Genomic DNA, 11,566 nt, shown 5'->3' with positions numbered 1-11,566 from the left:
CTATTTATTCTAACAGGTTTAGTGTGTCTGATTTTATACGGAGGTCTTTGATCCACTTGGACTTTAGTGTTGTGCAGGGTGATAAAAATGGAACTATTTGCATTTCTTTACATGTAGACATCCAGTTAGACCAGCACCATTTGTTGAAGATGCTATCTCTTTTCCATTGTATGGTTTTGGCATCTTTGTCAAAAAACGGTGTCCATAAGTATGTGGGTTTATTTCTGGGTCTTCTGTTCGGTTCCATTGATCCACCATTCTGTTTCTATGCCAATACCATGCAGTTTTTATTACTGTTGCTCTATAGTACGGCTTGAGATCAGGGATGGAGATACATCAAAAAGATCTTTTATTGTAGAGGATTGTTTTAGCAATTCTGGGTTTCTTGTTACTCCATATGAAGTTGAGAATTTTTCTTTCAAGTTTTGTAAAGAATTGTGTTGGTAATTTGATGGGAACTGCACTGAATTTGTAGACTGCTTTTAGTAAAATGGCCATTTTTACTAGGTTAATCCTGCCATGCCACGAGTATGGGAGATTTTTCCATCTTCTGATATCTTCTTCTATTTCTTTGCTCAGTGACTGGAAGTTTTTTTCATACAAGTCTTTGACTTTGTTAGAGTCACACCAAGGGACTTATGTCCTTTGTGCCTATTGTTAAGGGTGTTGTTTCCCTAATTTCTTTCTCAGCCCATTTGTCTTTTGTATACAGGAGGGCTACTGATTTTTTTTTTTGAGTTAATTTTGTATCCGGCCACTTTGCTGAAGGTGTTTATCAGCTGTAGGAATTCCCTGGTAGAATTTTTGGGGTCACTCACGTATACTATCATATCATCTGCAAATAGTGATACTTTGAGTTCATCCTTTCCAATTTGTATTCCCTTGATCTCCTTCAACTGTCTTATTGCCCTAGCAAAGACTTCAAGAACTATGTTGAAGAGATACGGAGAGAGTGGGTAGCCTTGCCTTGTCCCTGATTTCAGTGGGATTGATTTAAGTTTCCGTTTAGTCTGATGTTGGCTATTTGCTTGTTATTGTCTTTACTATGTTTAGGTATGTGTTTTGTATCCCTGATCTTTCCAAGACTTTAAGCCTGAATGGGTATAGGATTTTGTCAAATGCTTTTTCAGCATCTAAGGAAGTGATCATGTGGTTTTTTTTCTTTCAGTTTGTTTATATGGTGGATTATATTGATGGATTTCCATATATCGAACCACCCCTGTATAACTGGGCTAAAGCTTACTTGGTCATAGTGGATGATATCTTTGATGTGTTCCTGTATTCAGTTTGCAAGTATTTTGTTGCGTATTTTTGCATCAATGTTCATAAGGGAGATTGGCTTGAATTTTTCTTTCTTTGTTGGGTATTTGTGAGGTTTAGGTGCCAACGTGACTGTAGCTTTATAGAATGAGTATGGTAATATTCCTTCTGTTTCAATTTTTTTTTGGAATAGTTTGATGGGAGACTTGTGATGATAGCTTCTATTTCCTTAGGGGATATAGGACTATTTAGTTTATTTACCTGGTCTTGATTCAGTTTTGGTAAGTGGAATCAATTAAGAAAATTGACCATTTCATTTAGATTTTCAAAATTTGTGGTCTATAGGCTTTTGAAATAGGACCTAATGATTGGATTTTCTCAGTGTCTTTTGTTATGTTCCCCTTTTCATTTCTGATTTTATTGATTTGGATAGTGTCTCTCTGCCTTTTAGTAAGTTTAGCTAAGGGTTTGTCTATCTTGTTGATTTTCTCAAAGAACCAGCTCTTGGTTTAATTGATCCTTTGAATTATTTTGTTTCTAATTTATTGATTTCAGCCCTGAGTTTGATTATTTCCAGCTGTCTACTCCTTGGGTGTGTATGCTTCTTCTTTTTTTTCCCTATGGCTTTCAGGTGAGCCATTAGGGTGCTTGAATGAGATGTTTGAAATTTCTTCTTGAAGACACTTAGTGCTATGAACTTCCCTCTTTGCCCTGCTTTCATTGTGTCCCATAAGTTTGAGCATGTTGTACCTTAATTTTCATTGAATTTTAGGAAGTCTCTAATTTTTTTTCTTCCCTGGTCCAGCTGTCATTGAGTAGAGATTTGCTAAGTGTCCATGTGTGTTTAGGCTTTTCAGTATATCTGTTGTTGAGGTTCAGCTTTATTCTATGGTGGTCTTATAGGATACAAGGGATTATTTCAATCTTCTTGTATCTGTTGAGGCTTGCTTTGTGACCAACTGTATAATCTATTTTGGACAAGGTACTATGAGGTGCTGAGAAGAAGGTAAATTCTTTGATGAATCTACACTTAAACCAAAGAATGTTTTTATAAATCAATAACCTTACATTGATTTAGAATTTTCTATATTGATTCAAATTTAAAGTTTTCATTGGTATAAATCTTTGAACATTGATACAAGAATTAAGGTTATTTTTGTTACAACGTAATTTTGTTTCAACTTTTTTACAAGGTATTGGACCATTGTACTCATTTAAAATAAAGGGTTTACTTCCAGTTCTTTTAAAAGCTGCTATTACAAACTGTTTAGGATACTTATGTAATATAAGTTAATAGTCAGTCAAACTCATAGTCATGTCAGTTACTTGTCTAGTTTATCACAAAATATACATCCTAGGTTAAACTAATAATGAATAGCTAGAAACAAGCAACATTTGCCTATTCAGATTTACTATAGATAGATAATGATTAATCACTATGTAAATGTGTATAGATAAATGGGTGGTCTTCAAAAAACCTAGAGACATATAGAATATGGCATTTAAAGATATTTTTATTATTTTAAGGCTTTTCTGGAAACGAGACGTGTCAGCTCTTGGCAGCACACCATTCAACTTGAAAGAAGTTGATGAACATTGAAGAATCTCCACTAGGAGATGGCTCCAATTGTGGCAAGCTAGCCACTGGGCAAAAACTCTCTTGCTTCACTGCAGAAAAGTGCAGTCAGAAATGGGCAAAAATTGGAAGTAGGGAAGTTGACTGCCAAGCTCTGCCAAGACAGGTAAGCAAGTCCTTCATAATTCCTGTTTTACAAATATGTCTGTCAGATATTCTGGGCCAGAAGGCTGAAGATGATGCTCCAACTTTATAGAGAAAATTTGGGTGACTGTCTAGGGAGCCAGTTGTCTGGCAGTTCTTAATATTGGAAGCTCCTTGCCTGTACTGCCTATATACTTACATAATGTTTATTTCCTTCTCAAGTCTCTGATGGGTTTGAAGACTAGATAGTTATAGTCTTACAATTAAGCTTATTGTTTAGGAGTTAAGATATTTTGGGTCTAAGAAGATGTTTTTAGTTTGATAATGGAAATCAGGATAGACAATGATTGAGGTACAGAACTCTAAACTCATCAAGATAAGATACATAATAGAATATTTTCTCCCAAGTCGCCAAGTGCATATGGACTGGGCATTGTGAATGTAAATATTACCTAATAGTTTTCACAACTGTTCCACAATTATTATTGTTTTTTAGTTTATTATTAAAAGAAAAAGAACCATTTATTGGACTGAAAAGGAGAATTGTAGAAAGAATATCTTGTGTATTGTATGGATGCAACACTTATCAATTAAAAAAAACACCTATGATCTATGGCTGAAGCAGAAAATAGGTGTGACATCCGGCAGGCAGAATGGATTCTGGGTGAGAGCCAGGTGCAGAAGATTCAGCTGTCAAGATATGAAGAGGATGGACACATGGTGCCTGAGCTCAGGTAACTGGCCACGTGGATGACTGTAATTAGAATAAATGAATTATTTTAAGTTATGAGCTAGTCAGAGAAGAGCTTAGCTATATGACCTAGGTATTTGTAAAATAATACTTGATTCTCATGAGTAATTATTTCCAGGGTGCTATAAGGGTGGGAAGTAAAATACTTTGCCCTACCACTACAGGCTATCTTTCAGTTCTAAAAATTTTGCTACAAATGACAGGATTTTTTTGTTTCTTTACAGCTGAGTAATAGTCAATCATGTATGTATGCTAGCCACTATTTTCACTATTTCTTCTTTCTTTCTTTCTTTCTTTCTTTCTTTCTTTCTTTCTTTCTTTCTTTCTTTCTTTCTTTCTTTCTTCTTTTCTTTCTTCCTGGGAGCTGAGGTTGAAGACAGGCTTTCTCTGTGTAGTCTTGGCTGTTCTGGAACTCAGTCTGTAGACCAGGCTGACCCTGAGTTCAGAGATCTGCTTGTCTCTGCCTCCTGAATGCTGGGATTAAAGGCATGTGCCACCACTGCTCAGCTCAGCCAATTTTCTTAGTCAATGGGCTTATTATGGATAGGATTGTACTATTGTTTAATAACCTTTTTTTTTTTTTTTTTTTTTTTTTTTTTTTACAACATCTAATCTATTGCAAAGGTTACAAGCTAGTCTCAGAAATCAAGAGGAATGCAAGTGGAACTAGATTTGTTGCAATTGTCTTATGGACTAACGGTTATTTTTCTTAGTGAAAGACTGAGCCAGTATGTATCAAAATGTACTGGACATTTTTTGACTGGAAGCTTGTGTCTTTATTCATGGCCCACCAGCTCCCTCTTGTCCAGGAGGGTGAGATAAGAGGGGTGGGTTTTACTCTAGGATGAAGCAGACTGAAGCTGCCTTTTGTAGACATACTTCAGAGCAGTGGCTAATGGTGAGCATGTCCAGCTTGATGCTTCTATCCCAGTTTTCCACATGCCCAATTTCTTTAAGTGCCTGGTTGAAATTCTCTACCTTTTCCAATCCACTGTCCTGTCTGCTTGACAAACTGGGCAGCCTGGACCTGTAGAGTCTTCATGGTCCAGCTTTGTCTGGTTCATGTAGGCCTGGGCCACACCCACATTGAGGTGATCCACCAAAGGTTGGGCAGGCCACTGCAGTGATAGCTTCTTGCCTCCTTTTCTCCTGTAGCTGCTTGCATTCATTCTGCTTGGTCTGCTGTTCTTTGAGTAGGCAGGAGAGCATGGTCGAGTCTGGCTGTGTGTGGACACGATGGGCCCTTCCCTAGGGCTGTGGGAGCTAGGTTGTGCCTTGGTTCCATGTGCTGGTACTTTCATAATATCACTTATCAGAAGGCTTATATCACAGAATATGACAAAATTGTCAGTGGCCATTACACATGTATATTATCTTACAGAATTTAACACATTCAGTTTTAAAACATTAATAAAACCACTGACATAGAAGATAGCACTTTAAACATTTTCAGTGAGGGTGGTAAGTTTATTGACAGACTTTGAGAAAAGTTCCCGGAGGGTGAACTGTGGGAACTTAGGTGAGATGCTTTATGTGTAAATAGAAATGGATATGAATCCATCTATTTTGAGAGAAAACAATTATAATAAGTTGTATACACATGAATATATATGATTGTGTATACAGTATTTGACAATACCATTGAGAGAGTAACCAGCACAGGTGTATTTTTAAGAGCTTACAGTGTTATAGAATTGTACTCCTTGTCCTCACTTCATTTCTCCTAGTTCCTTTAATAGAAAAGTGCTATAAATTACTATTTCTCCACTATCAAAGCATAATGACTAATCTTGGTTGTCAATATGAATATGAATGCATCTGGAGTCAACCAAAACCCAAAGTTTTGGGTACTCTTGTGAGCAATTTCCTTAATTCAATTATTTGAAGCAGAAAGACCCACCCTAAATCAGGGCCACACTTTCTAAGGACACAGGAAAAGGAAACATTTACCTGCTTTTCCTCACTCTCCCTGGCAACTTTATCTCTCCTGTTTCTATGGTCAATATTAAATCCACCTTCTTCAGGATTTCAATGCAGTCTGAAAACCAGCAGCTCTGCAGGAATCCTCAGGGGCTCCAGAACCAGACTGGCTGAGACATCCGGCCTTGGAGATGAAGCAACTACTAATACTTGGCCTTTTTGTCGTAAGACAGCTGTTGTTGGACTATCCAGACCATGTCCTGTCAGCCAGTCTGATAAATCCCCCTTTAATATATGTACTCATTCTGTCAGTTTTGTTCCTTTAGATAATCCAAACTAACACACAAAATGTCAGGGCAGAAACCAATAGCTGAATACATTACTTTGAACAAATAAGAGTACAAAAGTTTGGTAGATGCTTTTTATTACTTCATATGGATGTTAACTGGACACTTAGAAGTAATTTTTCTCATTTTGTTCTAAATAAAATTCCAAAATACTGTTATATCATAGTTAAACCAGGTAATAGTTTCAACAAAAGGTCTTAGTTTTACATAACCATGTAATGTTTTGTTGACAAAATGATAAAATTCAAGGTATGCCTGTTTTCTTAAAAATCTTCTTTACTGTCACAAAAAATTCTTAAAATTAAGGCAGCTTTTTTTTTAGTTTTTTTTTTGCTGTTATTAGTTTCTATCAATTAGTTTTATCTTTAAGAATGAGTTAAGATGTATCAAAGGTTTCCTAAATTTGATATAATTTACGTTCTTACTTCCTAAAAGAATAGACTAGTTAATCAGGAAGTACTGAATTGCAACAGCACACAAGATGGCAATAAGTGCAAATCCTATCAGAAGGATTAGAACAAAGGTATCATCACTTATCTCTGTCTTGTACTTTTCATCTTTCTCATTGTGGTTGCCTTTTCCTTTACCTCCACTGCCTTTGCCATTCTTGGAGTGATGCTTATAAGTCGAAAAAAGTGTGCTGGGGCTATATGGCCCCCAGAGCTCTTGCATGCCATTTGAATTTTCATATTGGCGTCCGGCACAGACCTTGAAGCGATATCGTGAATTTGCAAGATAATTGGAAAAGGAAAAAGAAGTGTTCGGTCCTTTGTAAATCTAAAGAAAAGGGGATTAAATGAAAATTTTAGTTTCTTTCCAATTAAAAATATATATTGTATAGTTTTTTTAATGACAAGAAAATCAAAAATTCATTAGTTTCATGAACATATTCAGAACAAGAGTAAAATTTTCCTCAATGTTTCTGATGTTCTGAAGGAATTCAGTTTTAATTAGATAACTATGTTCAATGAAGCATAGCAAAACCCTACAGCTGTTAAAGTTTGATTACATTATGTATTTGAATCATGTATCTTAGCTAGTGGAATCAAGAAATACTAAACAATTCAATGGTAATGACTTAATTAAGTGAATAAGCTGTTTGTCCCCAAATAAAGATTATGTATATAAATGTTATAGATAAGACGGAACTTTGGAATAAGATTTAGTTACTTTAAGCACCTTAAAAAAAAAAAAAACACATTCCTTGCAAAAGCTCAAACCTCAGTTAGACATAGAATTACACATTCTTTTGAGACAGGGTGTCTCTGTGTAGCCCTGGCCATCCTGGAACTTCTGTATACCAAGCTAACCTAGAACTAAGAGATCTGCCTTTGGAGTGTTGGGATTAAAGGGTCGTGCCACTACTGCTCAGATTTTTTTTTTTCTTTTTTAAAAGCAAGGTTTCCTAGAGCCCAGGCTACCCTCAAACTTGCTATGTAGCCAAAGTGCACCGCTATCCTCCTGCCTCTACCCCACAAGTGCTGAGGCTACAGACATGTGCTACCATGGCTGGCAGAATGGTGAAGGCTAAATTTGAGAGCATGTACCTGTTCAGCCTTTTTTCCATTGGTGACTTGAAGACAGTAAACAATGGGATCACCTTTCATTGGCTGCAAGGACTCCCATTTTATCTCACAACTGTTGTTATGCAGTACATGAAATTTAGGTGCTGGAAAAGGAAAATTACATTTCAGAAGGTTCTACCTTTTTCTAAATGATGGTGAATACATTGAAATGACTCATACAAGTATATAGTCATTACAAGCACTTGTAGACCTAATACGAGAAATAGATAAGCATACTTAAAAAAAGACATTCATGTATTTTGAGAGAGGTCTTTCTATGCAGCTGTGGCTAGCTTGGAACTTGCTCTGAAGACAAGATTAGCCTTATTGACACAGTTATTCACCTGCTGTTGCTCACCTTGTGCTGACATTAAAGGCATGCACTAAAACTCCCAGCAGAACTATACTTACTATTGGAAAAACTTTTGTTTTACTATCAGGTATCACGACTGAAGAAAAACCTTCGAAGTTGTAACTTAATAATTCTTGTTTAGATTTTTTTATCCATATTTCATACATTTTAATTTTCTCTCCTAGAACAATCTGCATTGTATTTATATGATACATTGTATATTTAGAAGCATTCATGTATGGATAAATAATTTTTTTTTAAAGAGTTCAACAAGTGTGTGAGGTAGGAAGGAGCAGATTAATCATTTCATGTTGTTAGTCTGTACATTTTAAGAAAATGGGGCTTAAATATATAGGGAGAGTAGTCAGAAAAAAGCATGATTAGTTAAACTCAAATGTGTTTCACTTAGCATTACACTGAAGAGGAATGGATTCATATTAGTGATTGAACTTGGGGGCTAGAGAGATAGCTCAGCAGTTAGGAGCACAGGCTAGTCTTTCAGAGGACCTAGGTTCAATTCCCAGCACCTATATGTCAGCTTATAACTGTCTGTAACTCTAGTTCTAGGGGATCTAACACCCTCTCAGATACATACATGCAGGCAAAACACTGATGCATATAAATAGATAAAAAAAAAACAATTATTGAACTCATGTGGAAATATTAGATCAATCAAACATCACAACTGGGAAAGGGAAAATAATCCTTAAACCCGAGGTTCTAAGAACTGCAAACTTGGAGTTATTGTTAGTGTGACATATAATATTTTACTGTTCTGATTGTAACAGGCTCCTAGACCTTAGCACAACTGACTCCATGGTGGAAGTACCATCCAGGCCATAAAACTCAGCGCTTAGACAGCACCACCTGCCAAATCTGAAACAAAGGCCTTACCCATCAAAGTCCATAGTTCTGGAAAGTCTCTAAATACACTAACCTTGCTTTTGGCTTCTGTAGTTTTACTTCTGGCTAACTGTTCTTGTTAACTGGATGGAGTATGTCAATCCAGGACATGGCTTTTGTGCTTAAAAGCTCACCCTGAGAAAGGCTCAGTGCTATACTGGAATCCCCAAAACCCAGTCTCTGGCCGGCTAATAACGACTTTCTATTAGCTTTAAACCCATGTGTGAGCAGTCTTCTCTGGTGGATACCCCACCATACTGTTAAGGAGAATAAATTCATAGTTTTAGAAATAAACTTTTTAAAGTTTACATGTAAATTTTAGCTTTAATAAGTATAGCTAAACCTGTCAATTGATTTTTTTCCCCCACAACAAACCATCTGAGAAAATATAATGTGTAGCAATGAGTGGATATGACAATGTGAAAGACCCACCATCATGGGAATGAAGAGCCAGCAGTTCTAATCTTGGCTCTGCTGTGGATTCAGAGACTCCTTTAGCCAAGTTGCCTCCCATCTGTGGGATGTACTGTCTCACATTTTTTTTCTAAATCTTTATTAGATTTATTAATTTTATATTATGTCTGTTTTGCTTACATATAGGCATGGGCACCAGTGTGTGTGTTTGTTGTTCCCAGAGGTCAGAGAGGACATTGGATCCCCTGGAACTGGAGTTATGAATAGTTTTGAACCACCAAGTGGATGCTGGGAATTGAACTTGGGTCCTCTGAAAGAGCAACAATTGCTCTTTACCTCTGAGCTACTTCTTCAGCTCCTTGTCTTATTCTTAAAAGTGGCAGTGGTAGAATTAGATGATTGCTAAGATAAATATTGATTGAAAAATATTGATTGTGGGAATCTTATTAAGCCATTTTCACGGTGTTTCAAGTCCAAGTTTGTCTATGTAACCTTGGCTGTCCTAGAACGCACTCTGTAGACTAGCCTGGCCTTGAACTCACAGAGATACATCTGCCTCTGCCTCCTGAGTGCTGGGATTAAAGGCGTGGGCCACCACACCCAAGCCTGAAGTCTTAATAAATCTTACATTTCCCCTTAAATCCATAATTAAGTACTACCTGTTTCTGTAATCTATTAGTGAATTTTAAAAATCACTACTTCTAATATTTTTAAAGATATACTTTACTTTTAAAATGATTTATTTATTTTATGTGTGTACTTGTTTGCCTGCATAATGTATGTCTGCACCGCATGTGTGCCTGGTACCCGTGGAGGCCAGAAGAAGGCAGTGGATTTCCTGGAACACACAATTGTAAACTGCCATGTGGGTACTGGAAATCAAACCCTGGTCCTTTAGAAGAGCGCCCAGTGCGCTTAACCACTGAGCCATCCCTCCAGCCCCAAGATTTAATTTTTAATCAGCAAACAAAATAATAGGTTTCCTTACAGCTTTTTCATACATTTTTATTTTTGGTTAAGTCCCCCAGTTGCTGTTCATCCCAGCTTCCTAATTCCTCATCCTACGTGTACGCCTCAACATCCAGTATTCCCACATCCACTTTCCCATTATATGTGTTCTATGTCCTCCATATCTCCCTTTTTAGAGTCTCCCCCCCTACCTTATGATTTCTAGTTTCCTGGCCTCGGGTCATCATTACTGTCACTTAAATACATTTACATAAAAATTTAGAAGCAGGAGTTTTCATATGAGAGAACACATGTGTCATTTATCTTTCTGAGCCTGGTTACTTCTTTTAATACAGTATTTTCCAGTAACTGATCAATTTTATATATGTGCTGTAGAAACATGAATAAAATGTTTAGTGTCTCTGTACACTATTTACCTTTAAGTGCAGGAGGTGGGGTTTTTGTAGTAGTGAAAGTGTAGACATCAGACTCTGGTCCCTCACCAGCTTCATTACATGCCTGGATTTTAAACTTGTATTGTGTATATTCACTCAATTTTTGCACTTTGTGATTCAAATCGGACCCTTGATAAATGACAGAAAATCTGAGAGAAAAAAGATAAAGATTAATACAGCAACATTATCATCAACAGTTAAGCCCAGGAAGTCAAATTAAGCCAGTAAGGTAAAAAGGCCGAAGGAAACCAAGTCTTAAGATCATATACTGTCAAGATGCTGGGCTTTTTTTTTTTTTTTTCTCCAATGACTTCTATTCTCTGGTACTGACACTGCACTGGGTAAAGGAAAATGAGGAAGACGAGAAAACACACAGCTTAACCATGGACAATATTTGAAAGTTTTGTTTCACACAGCAACAGGAACTGAAACTACTTTGGATTAATACTGTGTGTGTGTGTGTGTGTGTGTGTGTGTGTGTGTGTGTTTGAGAGAGAGTGAGAGTGAGAGCAAGAGAGGAGAGAGGGAGAGAGAGAGAGAGAGAGAGAGAGAGAGAGAGAGAGAGAGAGAGAGAGAATGCCTGGCAAGACATGACAATTTAAACTGCTTTTTATTGTAGTAGGTATTAAATGGCAAAACTAGTTACCTGCCATGTCGATCTTCCATGAACAAGTTGTAGCTTACAAAGCTGGCAAGTGGTTTTTTGCTTGAGGAGGTGCCCCATTTGAGTCTGAGACTCTGGTGTCTGTAGACCGCACAGGTAAGAGGCGGAGGATCTGGTGGCAGTGGCTTGGTTTTGCTTCTAATCGGTGGGCTAAAAGGGCCTAGTCCATAATGATTGATAGCTTGAATTCTGATTCTAGTGGTAAAAATAAGTTAAAATACATGAATTTATATTTAATACATAAATATTTTCTTCATGTAAGCCAAC

The 11,566-nt window shown here is 36.9% G+C and overlaps 1 protein-coding gene and 1 pseudogene across 1 annotated transcript in view; both read right to left on the bottom strand.

Annotated features, from left to right (window-relative positions):
* Positions 1-4,570: 4,570 nt before the first annotated feature.
* On the bottom strand, positions 4,571-4,969 carry LOC110542914 (biogenesis of lysosome-related organelles complex 1 subunit 1-like; annotated as a pseudogene).
* A 1,218-nt stretch (positions 4,970-6,187) lies between these two features.
* Positions 6,188-11,566, bottom strand: part of LOC110542913 (fibronectin type III domain containing protein 3C1-like) — a 55,475-nt gene continuing 50,096 nt past the window's right edge. The window contains exons 23-26 of the mRNA XM_060374627.1: positions 11,282-11,494; positions 10,618-10,784; positions 7,546-7,667; positions 6,188-6,775 (exon numbers count right to left, since the gene is read on the bottom strand). Coding sequence (XP_060230610.1) covers positions 6,440-6,775; positions 7,546-7,667; positions 10,618-10,784; positions 11,282-11,494 — 838 coding nt within the window. The 3' untranslated portion in view covers positions 6,188-6,439. The remainder of the gene's footprint in view (positions 6,776-7,545; positions 7,668-10,617; positions 10,785-11,281; positions 11,495-11,566) is intronic.

This window comes from Meriones unguiculatus, chromosome X (assembly GCF_030254825.1).
Source record: "Meriones unguiculatus strain TT.TT164.6M chromosome X, Bangor_MerUng_6.1, whole genome shotgun sequence".
Classification (NCBI taxonomy): domain Eukaryota; kingdom Metazoa; phylum Chordata; class Mammalia; order Rodentia; family Muridae; genus Meriones; species Meriones unguiculatus.
The sequence above is the reverse complement of the archived record's forward strand: the minus strand, read 5'-3'. Positions and strand labels throughout refer to the sequence as shown.